This window comes from Thalia democratica, chromosome 9, assembly GCF_965202585.1.
Source record: "Thalia democratica chromosome 9, ktThaDemo2.hap1.1, whole genome shotgun sequence".
Classification (NCBI taxonomy): domain Eukaryota; kingdom Metazoa; phylum Chordata; class Thaliacea; order Salpida; family Salpidae; genus Thalia; species Thalia democratica.
In genome coordinates, this window is record NC_139173.1 from 17,592,178 (window position 1) to 17,613,587 (window position 21,410).

A 21,410-nucleotide genomic window follows, 5' to 3' on the forward strand; every position below is an offset into this window, starting at 1 on the left:
ATGATTTGAAAACTAATTAATTTTATAACTCGAAAACTGTTAAGTATAGGGCTTTCAGCCTCAATCCAATACATATTTGCATTACGTAATTAAAACTATTTGGTGTTTTTAAAACAAACGTGTTTTTATTTCTTATTTCATTTTCAACATGTAAAACTAGTTAAAAACTTTATAAATGTTTACTCCTTTGTAAACTTTTATTTCATTAGTCCAGGAGTATTTTTATTAATCACTTTCGTAACAATATTTTTTGGCAATAAGTATGTTTATGTAAAATTTTTTAGTACCGCTACTAACAAATACATATACAAAAGAGCAGACATGCCATAGTTTGATTTTTCTAAGAAACAATTAAAAGTTAATCCTTACTCATCATTTATGTCAAATTGTAATGTGTTTTTACTAGAAAATGTTATGACAAAAAGTTAGAGCAGAAGTTTTAAGAACTTTTTTTTCTCTATAGTATACTTAAGCAAAATGGATTTTATTGTTTCAATCTTACATCAGGGTCAAATGTAGAATAGCAAGCTAAAAATTAGCAATACTTTATATGTAAAAGCAGAGGTGTCAATTGTTGCATACAAAGGGGTAAATTTTAAAACAAGTTTTATTTCCTTGCTTTATTTGTATAATGGCTTATCGTTGAAAAACAGCTCATCATATACAAAAAAACCGAAACAAAAAATACAGAGCGTTGAAAAAATTAAAATATAGATAAGCATTAATGTTTTCTTAAAGTAAATTATATAATTTTTAAGTGAGGGATGATACATTAAAACAGAGATAGAAATTGAAATATAGCTAATAATAAGTTCATGACTGCCCAAAATTTCAAAAAACAATAGTTTACAGTTCAGTTTAATACTGTATGTCATTGAAAAGTTATATGTATCTAAAAAAAAATATCGAAAAAATCAGATTTTTTTTTTGTAACCGTCTGTTTTTAGTTTTATAAAAAAAATTTAAATGGCTCATATAATTGATAAGTTATGTAAACTTAAATAGTACTTCCGGTGCTGTACTTAAAACTTTTATCCATAAACATCTGAAACTATTTAAATACAAATTTTTTTGACTTAATACAGATTCTGCAGCATAGTTGCCATTGTGGCAACACGATCATCGCCACATGTATATAATTTTTGATGTAATTCCACTGTAAATAAAGTTTTTTTTAACTTAGCGGCTTTAAAACTTTTGTTTTTGCATTTGATTTCTTTAGGCTACATGCACTCTAAACGTAATAAAACATATCAGTACAAAAGCTATATTTGCAAAAAACGTTTACAAGACAAGCTATACTAGCCTGGCTCTGTAGTAAAGTTGTCAGTGTGGCAATAAATGTATCGCTAAAAACTATTCAAATTTTATATTAAAATAAACACACGTTAATAAAATTATTTTTTATTTAACTACACATAAATCATAAAATTTTCGGAGTTTATATTTAGCAATGTCTAATGAAAAATAAAGCACTCAATACAGTTTGTCCTAGAACTTGGTGCACGAAAAAAACCTCTCGGTTATCGAGTCGTACACCACTTGGATACAGTTTAACGTCTTGTCCAGGACATTTGTTTGTTATTATTAATAACAATTTAAAATAAGTATAAAATGTTAAGTTTAGTATATTTGCTATATAACATTTTAAATAAAGCTTAAAATGCAACAATAAAACTTTTTGTAAATACATACACATTTTAAACTTGATAAATGAAGTTTAATGCTAGTATATCATTTGAAATATGTCTAAAAATAATTAAAAACACACAATATCTATATTTAAGAAACAGCAGGAGATAGCTTAGCCAATTTTTGTAATTTAAAGTATTAGAATAAAATCAAATACTTAAGATTTTTGATAAAGTTATAGATTTAGTGAACTTTTATTAGGAAATTTTTATTGAAATGAAAGATTCCAGCAACACTTGAATTTAATTACAATTTCCTAGTTATAATAAAAGTTACAAATGTTTCATTTTTACCTTAATTCATAAAAATTAAATTAATTATATTGATTTAAAAATATTAAATGTTTTTAGTGTGGTAGTTGCCTATAATAAGATTTTCCAACAGCCTTTTAGGTTTGCAAAAATTTTTAAAGCCGTTTATATATGTATTATAACCAGTTGTTTACAATTTTGTTAAAAAAAGTACGAATTATGTATATTTTAAACAATCATTTTTAATGTAAACATCTATAAAATCAAAAAAACTGTGGAATTTGAACTTTTTCAAAAAAAAGTCGCAGTCAGATTCTGATTAGTACGTCAATTTAATTTACATTTTTGAAGTTATACACAGTTATAGTAAAATGAAAGTTTTACATTGATGATTAATATTGTACGTTTCTAATGGAAAAATTTATTTTTAAGAAGCAGTATTTAAATATTTTTTGGTTATCATGTACATTGGCTTCCTAATAATTAAAATTTTACTTTATATGAATGTCTAAACAAAATACAATCTACTTCAAAAAGAAGCATAAAAAAAAATTACCACAAAAAGTTTATTTTTCAAACTTAATTTGTTAAAAGATAATTAATTATGGATGTAAAAGCAAATTTTATTGCTTTTTTTTGACCCAAAAATTAACAATTAAAATTATTTAGGATACATGTTATATAAGTAATGAGAATTTAAACTGAAACTTACTTATCAAAACTATTAAAGAAACTAAAGTTTACTATTAAAAAAAATATAGAATATAAAAAAGAGACAATAGTTTATTTTGAAACGATTAAAAAGTAAAATCACATTAATCATTAAATTTTGATGCAGGGAACATCAAATATAAAATTTGCATAATAGCGTAGAAGTAGAGCTTCGATAGTTGCTTACAGTTTAGTTAACTTCAAGTGCATAAATGTTTAAATTAAGTTAAAAAAAGCTAAATACTAATGCATATAAGCTGTGTAATAGAAAAACAACTAACGTTACATATTTTAATTAGGTAAGTAAATAAAAACGTACAAAATTTATTTGATGTTAAAAGGTGCCATTTATTTAATACATTCTTACAATGATGACCTGTTCTTTTTAATGTGGGAAATCAAACCGTTGGTGCTCGCGTCGTGAGAGGTTACTTCTTCTTTGGACTGAAGTTCAGGCAGTATCACTTTTGCCAACTGCTTTCCCAGTTCGACGCTTTAAAAAAGAATTTATTTATGAAACGTTTCTCAAAATTGTAAATAAATTTAATTGAAAATTCTAAAATTTATAAAATCTTTTGTTTACTGAGTTTATATAACCAACTGTAAGAAATGTATACAAAATGCAGCGAAAAAAATTCGAATAAAGCTATTTTATTATAATATGTATATATTATATATGATAAATTACAAAAAAAAAAGTACTAAAAGAATAACTTTTTAAATGTTTTATTTTAGTGCAGTAATATAAAAAAAATTATACAGGGGATAGTATGCGTGCTAGTTTTCATACAACTTAAAACCCACCCCCATTGATCGAACGAATTGATGTTCCAGATACAGCCCTGCACGAAAATCTTGTGTTCGTACATCGCAATCAAGTTTCCGAGCATGTACGGAGTCAGCTTTTGAAACATGATTGAGTTGGTCGGTCGGTTTCCCAAAAACACCTTTAATTATTCGCACGTGAATAACACTTTTACAACTAAACAAACACTATCAAAGAGCGCCGTACTTTATGCGGGAGTATTTTGTCAATTTGATCCTGCGCCATGCCGGATTGTTTCAATTCGGCTAAAACTTGCTCATCAGTTTTTCCCAGCATCAGAGCTTCAGTTTGGGCCAAGAAGTTTGCCAACAAAATCTGTTTTGTACAATTGGTAATATTAGAAGGTGGTAAGTTAAAATTAGTCTGAGTAGTAGTAATAATAAAAATAATAATAAGTGTTTATTGAAATAAATTAGTTATTAAAATAGTCAATACTTTTAAACAGAACAAAAAAATAAACATATTAGGTTTTAAACTTTCAGTAATTATTTTTTAAGTAAAATAAAAATTTTTTGTACATAAAAAAAAAACAGCTTCCATATTTTTGGCAACCATAAAAACTTACATGATATAAATATACTGGCAAAATTACATTTATACTTTTAGCAAAAATCATTTAGTAAACAAGCATACATCGTGATGAAGGCCCTTGGAAATCGGGTTGTGGGAGTCCACGGGGGCTATGAAGTCGCACGGAACTAATTTGGTTCCCTGGTGGATCAGCTGGTAGAAAGCGTGCTGTCCGTTCGTGCCTGAAAATATATCACGGGTTTCAACGTATGTAATGTTGTAAAAGGCTGCAGATCACCTACCTGGTTCCCCCCACACAATCGGTCCTGTCGAGTAGTCCACTTTGGATCCGTCGCGGGTGACGTACTTGCCGTTGGATTCCATGTCACCCTGGAAGAAATATTACTTTTAAACAATGGTGCTATAATTCAATATTTATCTGAAGTAAAAAGGAAAGACTGCACATAACACCAAGGCAAAATTTTTTAAAATCTATATTTTGCTATATTAATAGTTTTTATTATGGTTTTACTTTTTAGTTTATTCTGCAACGTTTATCGAAACCTGTTGGAAGTAAGCGGCGAATCGGTGCAAGTACTGGTCGTACGGGAGGAGGGCGTGAGTCTGGGCGCCGCAGAAGTTGTTGTACCAGATACCGAGCAAGGCGAGTATGACCGGGGCGTTCTGCTCCATCGGCGCCGTGGTGAAGTGCTTGTCCATATCGTGGGCTCCCAACAACAGCTGCTTGAAGTTGTCGAATCCTGATGGCGAAATATTGATGAGATTAGGCTTGTAAAACAAAAATACTAGGTTTTATTTGTTCAAGTTATAAAAAACTGTTTTTTTTTTTAATTTAATTAAATTCAAAAAAAGTATGTCATCGAAATTCTCAAGTTTTGTTTTTACTAACAAGAATTATATTTTAACAGGATAGTGATTTAGATGTAAAAATTAGTGATATAAAACTTTTTTAACTAAACTAAGTTTGGCACGCAAAGTTTTATAAACTAAGAAGTTATTAGTGGAATCTATAAACGTATTAAGATTTTACTTATCCATACAAGCAGCAATGAATAAATGTTGTTTAATCATTAAGTTATTTTTTAAAACAACAACTGTGGACTGCCATCATTAGAGCTTTCAACAAATATTTTGGTTTGACTTTAAAATGTGCCTAAGTTTTTTATATGAAAACTTTATTTGTTATATGATCATATTAAATTACTTTTAGTTCACTTATGGACATCACTTTTTAGCTAAATGGACAAAATAGTATTTATGATTATTAAAATGCATTTCAATATTTTATCTATATTTATTTGTGTTTATTACTTTTATTAGTAATTAATAAGCATTCTCAGTTTATTAAAATATTTTTAATCTAGCTATTTAAAAAACAATTACAATTCACAAGGTTGTTTGAATTAATTTTTTTAACATAAAACATGTACTAAAAAAATTGTTTTTAGTTAGCAGAATAATCGAGCTTACTTAGTTACTTGCTGCAATAATAAGTTTAAAACATGAACTTTAGTCTGAAAAATAGTTTTTATTTTTCTTAAACAACACAGTATTTTAGTTGTGTGATAAGGCATAACGTGCAGTGAACTAGCTTACAAAAAAAAAACACTGAATGTTGCAATAAACTTTTATAAGACCTAAGTAGAAAATTGTGCATAAGGTAGTGTAAAAAAACTTGATTATTGAGTTTTAGAACTTTAATTAAACTTTTAGTACTTTAGTACAATATGCGTCTCTACTAAAAAACAAATATTTAAACGCAAATTTTACACGCATTAAACATTATTTCATTGTAATTCAGGAAATTCATTACATTTTAAACTCTAGATACTATTACACATTGTGCATACAATTTTTAACTTCTAAGTAATTTCTTGTTATTGATAAAATGTTTAAAAAACAAAACTTTCAATTAAGTAAACTTTTATTAATTAAAATATAATTATGAAACAAACCTATATTCAAGGCAATTGACATTCCAATTGCTGACCATAAAGAGTATCTGCCCCCGACCCACTGTTAAGTTGATTAGTAATTAATAATCATTTTTTACACAAAATTCATATATTAAAAATAATATTCTTAACTAATAAAATATCAACAAACAAAAAAAAAACAAGTATGAAACACACAAAATTTTATTGTGCTACATTTAATATAATACTCTTAATTACTTACAAGTTAAAATACAAACTATTGCATAAAACAAGTTTGAAACCGACATCCCAGAACTCGAACATGTTGTGAGCGTCGATTCCGAACTCGGTGACTTTCTTCTTGTTGGTCGAGAGCGCAATGAAGTGCAGCGCGATAAAGTTCACGTTGCTTTCGTGTGAGAGGAACCAGTCTTTCGCCGATTGCGCGTTTGTCATCGTTTCTTGCGTCGTGAACGTCTGTTGAATTTCGAAATTAGTGGGTGTCAAAACAGAGTTTGTCTCGAAAGCTTTAGAATTTGAAAATATAATCGAATGTAAACATGTTTTGGATGAAACAATTAAAATTAGTTTATTTAAAAATTCTTTTCCTTCAAGCTATAAACTTTTTTTTTGTATAAAGTTTTCTTTAATATGCAAAAAAAAAAAAAGAAAAAAAGAATGTACTTCCCTAAAAAGTTTTAATATGTATCATAGTACATTTGTAAACTAAATACTCTTTTCAAAAAACTCAGCAATAGTGGATAAAATAACAACAAAGACGTTTCTAGGCTTTTTAGAAAAAAAAAAGTTTAATAAAAATTAAATACTACTTTTTAAATGATAAGCATAAATGATAAGATCTTTTACAGTTAGATATTACATTTAAATGTTAAAACAACCAACATTAGTTTTAAAATTTTTAATTGACTAAATTTATAAATATAGAAATTATTTAAATATATGCAGATAAATAAATATTAAGCAAATGTATTTTATTATTACTGATATACTAATCACTATTTTCATGCATAAATCATATATATTTATTGTTAATGTACTTTCAGACTCTATAAAACTAAGTAAAACAAAAATAAATTTTATTAGTTGAATAAAAATAATTACTTGAAACTTCTGATAGAACATTCTTGTTGCAAACAAATATTTTATTATTGATATCTCAAAAAATAAAGTTTAAAACATATTATTTATTACATAAACTTTATTTCTACATTTATTAATTTATAACTTTTTGTCTAGAATGTTTTTCGGAAATGTTATTGATCTGGCATAATTATAGTTTTTACTAAATTACAAACATAGTAATTCTTAAATTTCACTTGAAAATATTTAGTGCACAAATAATAAAAAATCAGCGTTTAAGTTAGCTTAAAATAAAAAAGAAAATCGATGAGAATTATTTATGTGTGGTTAATTTTCTTCATCTTTTAGAAACTGAAACACATTTTCATTACTAACCTGATACACAAGTAATCTAAAAACGTTTTCCCTTTGGCTATTTGGTGTTACATGCTTAGTAAATTAATTTTAAATAATAGGTTACTTAATGGTTGTAAAAACTAGCTTTAGTGTAAAAAAAACTTGAAAAAAAGAGCCACCATATTTGAGTACTTTTCCAAAATTTATCATTATTATGTGTTGTATTCACACAATCGTTTTAGATATACACAGAACTTAAATATAGGGTGTGAAAATTTCACTGGAAAGTTACTCAACTATTATAAATTGCATTATATGTACAAGCTTCTTATTAAAAAATGTGTTAAATTACTTGTTTAAATAAAATCATTTTATACGAGTTTATTAATGATTGAAGTCTACATATTGTGTTTTCTATCTATTTAGTACGGCATAAGTAATTTTATATTCTTATCTACGTATGAAGTACTTCAAATAGTTTAATATTAAGCTTGCTTGTACTTAAACTTTTTGAAAAAAATAAGTGATTGTAATGTGAAGGAAAAAAGTAATTGGTTTGTAAATTGTTGAAAGTAGAACAGATTTATTTTATTTAAATAAAAGCTGTACAAAACATCTGCGAGTATAAATAAAAAAATGTTATACTGAAATTTTTCATTTTCTGAACTTCATTTCTTTATTTATTGATTTCGAAACTTTTTAACAAAACAAACAAGTTCAATTTTATGTAAATAAAGATTTTACTATTTTATAATAAAACTTGTACAAATAAAGTTATAATAAAAATAAAAAGTATAGCAACACATATTTGTACTAGGACTATATAATTTGTTTCTACTTTTCTGAAACTATAACTTTCTACCTCATAACAACTTAAAATAAGTTTACTGATGCCTAGAACTATTTAGCAACAGAAAAATGTTAATTTACATATCAAAAAGCAAACTTGAAATCATGAAAATCATACCTACTATTTGTATTATAATGCTTTTGACAATATTATTACAAAATAGAAATTTTAAGATACTATTAAACTTATAACTTCGTTTAGAGATAAAAATTTATAAAATGTGTGTATGTGCTGTGTCTGAAAAAAAAATTTAAAAAAAAATATATAACAAAAAAGTAAATAAGGTAGTTTCTTTTTTTTTCTAACTAATTTTAGGGTAGAATCTTTACATAGTTAATTGTGCATATTACACAAAAATGATAACTTTTACTAAAAAATTGATTAGTAAACTTAAACAATTTGTATATTTTAGTTTATTTATATATCAACTTTTTTTGTTTGAGTTTAAAAAAAGTATAATATTAAAATTAACCAAGTAGTAAAAACGTGTGAACTAAAAAATATTTAAATAAATTATCATAAGTAGACTCTACATGCTAATTTCTATAAGGAAGTAAAACGTAATAACTTTTAAAGAAAGTTGCTTACTTGTTTATTAACCATGTTAGTTTTTGATTAATAAAAAAAAAAATACGATAGAAAATTAAATGTGTTTAAAATTATTTATTTTTCAAATCATTATATTTACAGCAAAATTTAAGCAACAATAGAACATGTACAAAAAATGATTCATCAAATATTATACTTTATACAAACAATGTAACTTTTTTTTAAACACAGAATTTTGATTTAAAAATAAAAATAATATACATTAAATCTAAAATTATAAATTTTAATGCATTATAGACATACTAGGATAAAAAATTAAAATATAATTTTATTCTTAAGATTTTAAACAATATAGTGAAACTAAAAAGTGGTAATCAAGACAAAACTAAAGCTTACTTTTGAAGCAATAACGAACATGGTTGTTTCATAGTTAAGTTTTTTAAGCACAGTAGTGAGGTGGGTGCCATCTATGTTGGATACAAAATGCACATTGGGTCCATCAGCATAAGGCTTTAATGCTTCAGTTACCATGAAAGGTCCCTACATTAAAAAAATGAATTGCATAAAAGAAAATAATAACACAAATCAAAAATATTTTAAGATTAAAAAAAAAATTAAACAAGTGAATTCAAATTAAAATAAAACTAAGATTCCTTCAATAAAAACTTGTCATTTTCCTAAAATTTTTAGTTTGTAGTTCCTCATTTAAAAGTATTTTTAATTTCTATATTTCTAATTTTTTCATCTCCAGCAGTTTTATTGAAAAAACACCAAAAGTACAAAACAAACCAGGTCTGAACCACCAATTCCAATGTTGACAACATCAGTTATTCTCTTACCAGTACAACCCAGCCATGATCCACTACGTACTCGCTTAAATTAAAAAAGTTAGTAGTTAAAAAAAACAAAATATCTAATTATCTTATAAACTTTTAGCCCCATTTCAAATTTAATGATATCTATAAGAATAATTACTTGTTTTTACTTAAGAACATAATGCAATATTTAAATAAACAAAAACAACTTTAATACTTACTATTTGATTTAAATGACCAATGGTATGTAGTTGATCATATATGACCTTAAACTAAGTTAATCTTATGGTCATAATTCAAAACCTTTTAAAATTGAATTTTAATTACTTCAGTAAAATTTTTCATTCTTTCAAGAACGTCTTTCACATTGGGCATGACATCTTTGCCATCTACCATGATTGGTGTTTCAGACAAGTTACGGAGAGCTATATGAAGTACTGGCCTGTCCTAATAACATAAATTTAGTATTTTTTGTATAATACTTCAAAATTATTTTGAAGCAAATGTTTATTCCGAAACTTTTTAAATAAATTGTTGTCATATAAAAAAATGTACACTTTAGATTTAAAATCATAATAACATTTTATAGGAATTATAATTTTATCAACCATAATCATAATTAATTTTCGAAATTTTTTAGATATTAGTAAAATAGTATAAAAAATAAAATCATAAATCTATATTGGTTTTTAGTTAACTTTTAGACTTTTAAGATTTACAATGTATAACTGTTTTATTAAAATACTAGTAATTTTATTTAACTTTTAAAAGTAAAAACGGTAATTTTATAAGCTTGGATACTAATAATTATGAAATTAGAAGTTAGACACATTTTAAAAAATTCAAAGGTAAAAAAAGAAAAATAATAAGCAGAAAGAAACTACTTAGTATAAAAATTAATATTTATACTTTTCGTTATAACAAATAACACAAAACTTTAAAACTTTGACTGGTAAAAATTCTCAATTTATCATACAGTTTTTAAGCAGGGATTTAAAAAAAAACATATTAGACAAAACAAAAAACTATTTTGTTCAAGCTGTTACAAAAGTTTTCCGTAACGCATATTATGTATATGATAATATACAGGGTTGACCTTAGCTTTTAGCAAATTTCCTCCAGATTTTCAAAATTTCTCCCAGATTTCAAAAGTAAATGTTTTAGGGTCTATTTGTAGATTAAAATTGAGTTTAAGGCAAAAAACTGTGTTAGTTAGTATAACAACATTGTAAAGATACTGCAAAGCTACTTTAAATGTTTTGTTACTTTAAAATTATCAATATAATAGATTTTTTGTGTCAAATAGAAATTTTGCTATTAACATATAAAAATTGTTTAAAATTACAGGTTTTTTTATTCAAAATTTCTCATTTTCTAGGTTTTGCCAGGTTTTTAGCTTAAATTGTCAAAGTCCAGGTTTTTCCAGGATTCCAGGTTTTGTAGGAACCCTGAATATATTAAAATAAATAGTTGAATGTATACAAAAGTTACAAATTTACATATAAAACATTAAGTATTTTTTCATATAATTTTAAAGTTATTTAGTGAAAAAGAAATAAGTCAAAACATAGTAATTATTAAACTATAAAATTTTTATTAAATATTAGTTTACAAAAATATTACAAACTTCTGTAAAGTTAATCTTTTCTCCTGAAAACATTTTGGTTCTCATTTTTTCAACATCACATTCTTTAGCCTGAACAAAACAAAACATTAGGTAAAACTTACATAATTGTTTTATTATTATGTATAGCTAAAATATAAAATATAAAATGTATAGCTAGGTTGATAAAAACTAAATAGTTTAAAATTTAAAGCTAGTCTAGCATAAAAACCACTAAGTATTAAAAAATTTTAACAAAAAGTTTTTGAGCTAAGAAGGTTGTATAAGAAACAACTTAATAATATAATTTAATTGCAAAAGATACTCATTTAATTGACTGGAAAATGTTACTTAACTAGTGATTACGTTTAAGATATATATTTAAAAATACTGTATAATCAAACAAAAGTACAGCAAAAAGTTAGTTTTTGCATTATTAGTTGTTAGGCAACAGTTTCATTTTTGTTGTTTGTTCTATAGATCTATTTAAAAGCTTATATTATTATGTATAAACACTTTTGAAATTTTAATAAAAAACCTTAAGACAGCATAACAATCTATCTTTAATTGCAGTTTTAAAGAATGAAGCAGGATTGCCACTCATTTTTTCAAATTTTTTTCCAGGTTTTCCAAATTTCTTCCAGGTTTTTAAAAGTACACATTTTTGGGTCTATTTTTAGTTTCAAGTTAATTTCTATTAAAGAAACTGTGTTAAATAGAACAAAAGCATTGAAAAGATACTGAAAAGTTACTTTAAATGTGTTTTTTAACTAAAAAATTTTTGATGTTGACAAAAAATTTCAACTATATGATAGATTTTTTGTGTCAAATCAAAATTTTACAACTGAAAATGTTAAAGTTATTAGAAATTGCAGGTTTTTCCAGGTTTTTTGATCAAATTTCCAGGTTTTTGCAGGTTATTTTAGCCTAAATTGTCAAATTCCAGGTTTTTCCAGGTTTCCAGGTAAAGTGGCAACCCTGAATGAAGTTAAGGAACATTAATAACTTAAATTTTAAACCATAATAATCTTAACAACATAAGTGTGATAAAATAAATTTGAATTGCTTTTGGCAAAACAAAAAAGTGATTAAGATTTTATTTCAAAATCTGTAATTTTTAATAGGGAAACATTTTAAGCAATGAGTCCATGACTTAATTTGTTTTAAGGTTGAGTGGTCAAAACACTAAAGTGTTTTAGAGAAACTTAGTTTTAAGTTATTTTGAATTTTTACAAAGTTTTAGAGCTGAAACCTTAATTTTTGTTCAATGTGTGTGCGCCTTTCTTAGCAATATTTTAAAGTTTCATGAGTTATTAAACAAAAAAATATTATCTTTTAGTTAAGCAGAAGTGTTCCTATAAAAAATAAAAACTATATATAACTTTTATTAGAAATATGTCATTAGAAAATAATTAGTAAATTTCATTATAAAATCCAATTTATTCATAAATTTGGTTTTATAAGGTGCTGCCAAAAACAGTATTATTTTCTAATTTCTTCACAGTACTTAAGTCTGTCGAACGGTACCAAACAACCTAACAAATGTTTAATTTATGTTTGTAGAAATTTATAGATAACATAATTAATGAAAAAACAGAATAGTAAACTTATAAAAAGAATAAAATTTAAACAAATGGTCTGATTTATTAGCCAATAATGTTTATAAAAATTTATACTAGTAAAACACTTTATATTTACCTTATTTATAATTTCAGTAAAATTTACCATTTAATAAACCAGTACATGTACAAGACAGAGCATCTCTGTTAAAAATACATGTTTCTTTTTATAAGCCAGTCTACATACTAAGTTTTTGGACAACTAAAGTTTTTGCAAATTATTTTATATACATAATACATAAAATAATATACTGTAACAAAATATGCATTTTATTGTATTTTAAATGACCGCCAGGGGGCTTTAAACGATTTTATATCAAATTACACTATAAAACTTTAAAAATGTTTGTGATAATGCTCATTAGGCCCTAGCTTGCGCACTACGCGCAGTTCGATATGTTGTTCGTTATTTTTGTTTTTGGCTCAGTTAGCCATAAGATCGTGCAAAAAGCACACTAATTTTAAGAACTTAAGACACTGATTGAATTTAAGAACTTTGTTATGATTGTCATTTTAAAAGAACTTTATCTTTATTTGTATAACTGTATAAGACCGTGCGAGAAGCACACGAACTTATTATAAGAACTATTTTATTATTTTCGTTTTATAAGATCTTGAAGCTTGTTTGCTTTATCGTATTATATTGTGCTTAGTTTAGCCATCGTTGTGCATGAAGCACGACATATATTAAGACTCTGTATTATTAGTAGTATATTTAGTAAGACCTATTTTGTGTTTAAGATTGTGTCATTCAGACACTTTAAGAACATTATTAAGACATTTTAAGTTGAAGGTTTTGGTGTTTTCTTGTTGTGTTTATATTCGCAGTTTTATTCTACTGATAAATTAGCTGCTTTATTATTTCTACTTCCTAATTTTCACATTAACATCACGTTTTTAATAAACTCACTACATTAAAGAAATTATATATATTAAGTTTATTACATACTTATTAATTACTTAGTTAAACCTAATGAGTAAGGTAAATTCAGTAAAAACCTTAAAAGCTAAACGCGCTAAGCGTTTAGCACAAAAAAAGGGGACTTCCCCTAATTAAAGGTAGTTCCTACCACAGGCCCTGGAGGACTACAAATGGTGACCCTGTGTTTAATAAGACTACCCAACCTTCTGATACTACTTAAGTAGGAAAACTAAACTTTTTAAAATTAAGAAATTTATTCTGAAAAGTATTAATCTCTAGTGCTCCATTATGGTAAATAGAATTTTTATCAGGCAAGCAACCTTAAAATCTTTTTAAATCTATAAAAAAACTTTTAGAAAAACAGGATGTAAATTTCAGGAAAAACTCATTAGAACGTTTGACTAAATTTCATTAAAATCAATTAAACAATACTCTATATAAATATAAACAAGTGATATAGCAGCAAATTTTTTGGTTGTGACAACAACTTGTCTTAAAATTTTGTTGTATTTTTAAATTTTTAAGTTTTTAGACGTATATCAAGTAAAATGTAGTTTTTCATTAATTTCTGTTACTTAAATTTTTTTCTTAACCTTCATAAGTTCAATGTTATCAAATTTTAAAAACTTTCAGAAAACAATTTCGAAATTAAAAATCAATTATAAATATTTAAAATATTTTTACACATCTATACTAAGAAAAACATTATCAATTAAAATTAAAATTAAGTTTTGTTAAAATGTTTTTTAAATTTAATTTATTTTTAAGAAACTATGTAAACCTTAAAGCTTTTTAATTAATATTTTAAGATTTTATGGCAATAAGTTTTATAACTTCTTGTAGTGAGAAGTTTTAAAGCGTTTTAGTTATGAACTTTGTATGTATTTGAGCAAGTTTATTTTTGAAAAGAACGTTAAAAAAACAATGTATGAAGTCAGTTTTAAATTTTGTTGTAACAAAAAAGTTTATTAACGCTTAAAGTGCGAGTAACAATGCAGCTGATAAAAAGTTTTCAAAAAATTTTCCACTAAGATTTAAAAAAAATAGCAACTCGGTTTGAAAAGTAAAACGGCTTGTGAAAATATGTTTTAAGTGTAATATGGGTCAAATTTTACGACCATAAATGAAAAACTTTTTTAAGCTATTTTAAGAACCAAATTAAGTTCAATAGTGTGTTTTTCTTAAAAATATACATCTTTTACCTAACTAAACTTTAGCCTTTTAATTTTTTAGGTCAATTACTACAACTTTGAATTAAAAACATGTGTAAAAATTTTTTAAAAACTAATTTAATCTGTTCTCTTAAGCCAATATCTTTTTGACCTATAAAACTTAAAATAATTTAAAACAAGTTCAAACTTGGTTGCTCAAAATTGAACTTGCTCAGAAAGAACTTGCTCAAAATTGTTTCGTAAAGTATTACTTTAAAAACTAATTTTTAAAGCTTATTGATATTTTTTGCTTCGCGAACTTGGAAGACTTGAAAGTTTTACAGTTGGCTAATCACGTACTTTAAATTCGGGTAATTAAACTCAATTAGTAGCAAAGTTTTACAAAAAGCATGAAAACATATGCGATTTAAAAAATAATGTTGTTTATTTTGCATTAAGCATGGAGATTAAAGTTATTAACTTTGCCACAACAGGAGTTTAATTGCTTTCTCATATTGCTATTATCTTGTTATTATTAAAATCGTTTGTTTCAAGCAATATTTTTAAGAGGTTAACTGTGTTATGTTCTAATAAAAAGAATTAAATAACTTTATTTTTTGACAATTAAAATTTTAGTAACAATGTTTTTGAGCAAAGCTATTAGAAATTAAAAAATTTAATACTTTTTTTTTTCAAATTGACCCTAAACGACATTTGAAATATCAACAATTAACATTTTTATCGATATCACTATTAATGTTCTTTAGTTGCTTGCCTTGTCCATTTATAACAAGTAATTTTGTACTAAATTTTTTAAAGTTAATGGTTGAGCATGCAAAAAACTGTTTTATACAAAAGACACAAATACTTGCTCTTGTGCACAGCCTAACGGAAAAAATACCACATACGTCATCAGATGATTGAAAAGACGCGAAGCAATGTTTCTGACGTTCGAAGTCACTAGTAGCTATTATACATCATAGCTGATGTTACAAAGAGATCAAACCGAGTTGAAGAGAGGTATTCAATGGACAGAGGTGCTTAGCGCCTAAAACTGGTCAGATTGGACAGACGGGCAGAAAAATCAGCAGCTGATGGCCGCCGATGGAGTGAACACTTATTAAAACTTCTGACAGACAGTATTATCTACTTTTCACTTTTGTATAAGCACTTATAAGAACCATTTTGAACTTAAAAATAATACTATCTAACAATGATGTACATTTTGAAAATTAATATTCAAAAATTTTGCATTAACATTTTGTAAGAAACACTTAAAAATGTTGCAAGACCCCACCAAAAGACTTCAATTGAAGACTTTTAGGTGGGGAAATGTAACAAAATATGCATTTTATTGTATTTTAAATGACCGCCAGGGGGCTTTAAACGATTTTATATCAAATTACACTATAAAACTTTAAAAATGTTTGTGATAATGCTCATTAGGCCCTAGCTTGCGCACTACGCGCAGTTCGATATGTTGTTCGTTATTTTTGTTTTTGGCTCAGTTAGCCATAAGATCGTGCAAAAAGCACACTAATTTTAAGAACTTAAGACACTGATTGAATTTAAGAACTTTGTTATGATTGTCATTTTAAAAGAACTTTATCTTTATTTGTATAACTGTATAAGACCGTGCGAGAAGCACACGAACTTATTATAAGAACTATTTTATTATTTTCGTTTTATAAGATCTTGAAGCTTGTTTGCTTTATCGTATTATATTGTGCTTAGTTTAGCCATCGTTGTGCATGAAGCACGACATATATTAAGACTCTGTATTATTAGTAGTATATTTAGTAAGACCTATTTTGTGTTTAAGATTGTGTCATTCAGACACTTTAAGAACATTATTAAGACATTTTAAGTTGAAGGTTTTGGTGTTTTCTTGTTGTGTTTATATTCGCAGTTTTATTCTACTGATAAATTAGCTGCTTTATTATTTCTACTTCCTAATTTTCACATTAACATCACGTTTTTAATAAACTCACTACATTAAAGAAATTATATATATTAAGTTTATTACATACTTATTAATTACTTAGTTAAACCTAATGAGTAAGGTAAATTCAGTAAAAACCTTAAAAGCTAAACGCGCTAAGCGTTTAGCACAAAAAAAGGGGACTTCCCCTAATTAAAGGTAGTTCCTACCACAGGCCCTGGAGGACTACAAAATACAATAACCAAAAAACAAAAAAATTGGTGAAAAATATGACTATTTACAACTAAGAGTAATTTACATAAATGCTGAAAATAATCACATTTACTTTTTACTAAAAAAATTATTAGTTTGCATACATGTTATCGTTGTGTTTAATATTAAAATACTAAAAGTCTTAGTTTAAAGTTTGATGAGATGTGTTTTAGTTTTAAATTATTTATATGCTTTATCAAAAAGCTTGTTTGTCATAAAAAATTAGTACTTTGAATTGAGAACTTGTTTACTTTTGAAACTAATAACTTACTTCTATATATAGTTCTAGTCGAACAATTAAAACAGTTAAGAAGTTAATTAAATACTATAAGACTTTTGTATGATAAACTTGTTATAAATTAACAAAATTTAGAAGAATATAAGTAGTATTATAAACTTACCAAATCAAACAAGTGACCCAATATTTCTTTGTTGACTCTATTTTTAGAGTAGTCTACTAAAAGATCACCTTCTTTTGTCTTGACATTGAGGCTGTAAACAGAAATTGTTACAAATGTCATTAAGAAAGTAGTCTTACTGTACTTAAAACAGTAAAAATTTTGTTTAACAACTTATTTACCACATCTAGGTTTTGCTATGAAAAAAAAAGTTACAATACTATGACTTTATGTACTTGGAGTATAAATGATGGGAACGGGTCAAATATGCACAGGGGGGACTTTTGAACAAATAAATTTTTACACAAAAGTTCACTTTTGCACGAAGAGTAAATAAATAAATTGTAAAATAAATAAAAAATAAATTACCAACCAAGGGTTAGGGGTAATAGTTATTAAAAAAAAACAGATAAAATATATACCTAATAAAATTTATTAATCAAAAATAAAACAAGAAAATAAAAAAACTAATAAAAAGTAGATTAAAAAAAAAAAAAAAATTGACCGAGGGAAAGGGTTAGGGGTAATAGTGATAGTAAAAAAAAGAAAAACTAAGTGAATAATAAAAAAAAATTTTCAACCAGTGCAAAAGTGTACCTTTGTGCAAAAGTGCCTTTGTGCAAAAGTGAGCTCTTGTACAAAGTTAGCGCTGTGCAAAAGTGTCTTTGTGCAAAAGTGTCTTCCTGCATATTTGATCGTTTGTGCAAAAGTGTCCCTTTGTGCTTATTAGACTCCTATCCATAAATAACAAAATTAATAAACATAGTTAAATGTATAGTTTCACTAAAATAGTTAAGAAGATATATATTTTTAGTTTTTAGACCACATATCTAAGTTATAACTGTCAACTTAGCTAACTTTTAAAGTTTCATAATTACTAATAACTATTAAATATATTATCAATAGTGTTCCATGTTTAAAATCTAATAAGCAAAATATTAATTATATGAACACTTTTTTAAAACTTACAAGTGTTCTATACTTGTTAGAAGAAAATAATTGTATAAGACAATATATTATGCGATACATCCAAAAAGAAGATAAAAAAAAGCATGTATAAACTTTGTTTTAATTAGTATGGTCATGATTGTCACTCTTTAAAACAAAAAAGCTAGCCTTGGTGACCAAAAAAAAGTTAAATTAAGCTTGCCTGAGTTCATAACTTTTAACTGAAAAATAACTTGAGTCAAAAAACTATCTATAACTCATGAAAAAATTGAAAGAAGCCTAGGTTTTTCAAAAAATTTAATTTTAAACTAAATCAAAAAAGTTATCCACTGTTCATAAATAACTTTTATCAGTGACTTAATATGTATTTATTTTTTAGTGATTCACTGTGTACAGTTTTTTAAGATGTTTAGAACCATTGCTTCTAGCTTAAAAAACTTATACTTTATTTAAAATTTACTAAGAGGTTGTGTAAATAAATGCTTTCACTTTATATGTATATATATATTTACCTTTGTTATATTTTCATAGAATTAACCAAAAAAAAATTCTAAAATGATAAGGCTCTTTATTTACATTATCATTTTATTTTAAAGATCATAGCTAAATTACTTAACTTAGCTAGCAGTTGCTTTTTACATCCTTATAAAATTTAATTTAGACTTTGAGATATAAGGCTAAAAAATCAGAGACTTTAACTTACTCGCTCTGTAATGGTGAAGTTAAAAAGATTAGAAAAGACATTTCATTAAAAATGTATTTTATCCCATATTTTTAAAGCAAATATTTTAGAACTTTAATTTTTTTAAAACTCAAAAAAAAAAAATTCTACTATCAGTTTTTAATTGATACAATAAGATTTTTTTTTATAATGCATTGAATATTTCATATAAATTTTAGATCAACTATAAAATAGTAAAAGATAAAACAGATTCTTAATGAATCTAATTACTTTCTTTGTAAATTTAAAATTAAATCTTTGTAGTCCATGTGGTTATATTGGATCTTTTTTTCAAAAGTAACTAGTTCTCAAAAGTTAATTTAAGTTTTTATTATTTAGAAAAACTGACCTTTAATTTTGGCTTTAAGTATGTATTCATATATAACTAATTGGTTATTTTTGTAAAAAAAACTTTTAAATAAATAAAGCATTAAACTAAAACTTACAGAACAAAACTAGGTTATAAATATGTTTAAGGCAATAGGGGGGTAAGTCCAACACTTTTTTTTACAAAAATTAACTTTGGCTTTTATATGAAAGCTTTAAATACAAACTACAAGCCAGTTTTTATAGAATTAAAAAAATATTTTAATTTAAAATTTAAAATGAAGGAGGAGATAGATTTTGAATGAAATAGTTTTTTTCCCTGTTTTAGTTTTCCCTTCCTATAGGAAACCTTTTATGCGGCCCGACTTTGACTGGTCATATCTCAAAAAATAAATAAATTTTTTTAAAACGATAAAAAGCACCTTGAAGTTAAAAAAACTCTACAAAATAAGATCAACTTGTAAAAAACATGGTTTACCCCCTATGGCCTTAATTATATAAAACATATGATTAGAGCTATTACAAAATCCTTTTTTAACAATATAAAACTTCAAGGTAAAAACAACAGTTGTTAAAAAAACTTCTGTAATAAAAAAAAACCTCATTTCTGAAAAACGGTTCTTATCTTCGCTAAACATTTTTGCAATACTTATTGAGTTTCCATGGTTTTTAAAATCTTCTTCAAGTTTCTTCCAGCTTTGTTTTTCTTTAAGAGATGCCATAGTGAATAACTACTCTAAAAACTTTAGAAAAAATTAGTTTTACTAATTAATAGTATTATTTTAAAGAATTTTTTTAAAACTAAATTTAAAAAATATTTGTTGAGTAATTAAATAAAACTGAAAGTGTATTGACATTAGTAAAATGAGTTTTATAAATTCAAAAATAATACATTATTAGCCATAGTTATCAATTATATATAGAGATTTTACCATAAAATAATTTACTTATAGTACTTTGTTTACTCATGTTCATTTTACATGGGCAATAGACATGTTATATGGGCATCAGACTGTGATGTGTGTGTCTTTTATTTTATGAATGTCCTGGTAATGAAAGAGTGATTGTTTTAAATAATTTAAATAAATTTTGTTTATTGTTAATATACTTTTTTTGTTATCTTTTTGTTACTGCGTTATATTTAAGATAGTTCATTTTATTTATTTTATTTTTATGAGAAATTATAGCTAAAAGTATGAAGTTAATACAAGTTTAGGTAATTACCTAGGACCGTGTCACACCAATATCAAGCTGAAAATATGTTATATTCGATGTCTTTTTTTAAAAAACACTTTTAGGCTAAAATTCAATGTTTTAAGCCTAATGTATGTTTTAGTTTACAGACAGATTTAGTTTTATTTTTAGTTAAAAATTTTTTTTTTTCTTGATAAATTTAAAGATAGGGCAGGTGGAATAACACATGATGAGCTCAAACTCACTCTGTTGACCTTTAGAAAACATTTATTGTTGCAGAGGGGAGAATGAGTTCTGATGTTTTTCTACCATAAAAAAAACATTGACTGTTTGTCATTCAGTAAGTAAACTTGCTTACAGAGTAAAACAACAAAGACTTGAAGTTTTTAAATGTCAATTTTTATTAAAAATTTATTCAATTAATGCTCTATACTAACATCTTCTACTACTCATAATATTAGAAATCACCTTGTATCCTTTTAAAAACTAAGTTTTACTATTAAGAAGATCAACATGCTTAAAAGTTACACATGTTGAAGGTTCTTTTGTAACATGCTTCATTTGGGTTATTTAATATAAGTCATTTAAGATAAAGTCCCCAAGTTTACGACATGTTTTTAAAACTTGACCAGAGACATGTTGATTAACAAATATCACGAAATTGTGCAATTATTCATATAAGATTTTATATATAATTAAACTTTAATATTTTTCTTTTAAACAAATTATTAAAATCATATTGTAGTATTAAACAT

General features: G+C 25.2%; 1 protein-coding gene across 1 annotated transcript; it reads right to left on the minus strand.

The window, feature by feature from the left end:
- Positions 1–2,708: 2,708 nt before the first annotated feature.
- Positions 2,709–20,201, minus strand: LOC145844018 (glucose-6-phosphate isomerase-like). Its single transcript, XM_082951329.1, has 14 exons — positions 20,062–20,201; positions 17,469–17,559; positions 11,206–11,274; positions 9,906–10,025; positions 9,553–9,636; positions 9,160–9,303; positions 6,234–6,404; positions 5,967–6,027; positions 4,555–4,751; positions 4,293–4,380; positions 4,114–4,232; positions 3,667–3,795; positions 3,459–3,601; positions 2,709–3,147 (listed from the first exon to the last, which is right to left on the minus strand). Exons 1-14 carry the CDS (start codon positions 20,181–20,183, stop codon positions 3,018–3,020), a joined length of 1,668 nt encoding a protein of 555 aa, XP_082807455.1. The 5' UTR covers positions 20,184–20,201; the 3' UTR covers positions 2,709–3,017.
- Positions 20,202–21,410: the final 1,209 nt, after the last annotated feature.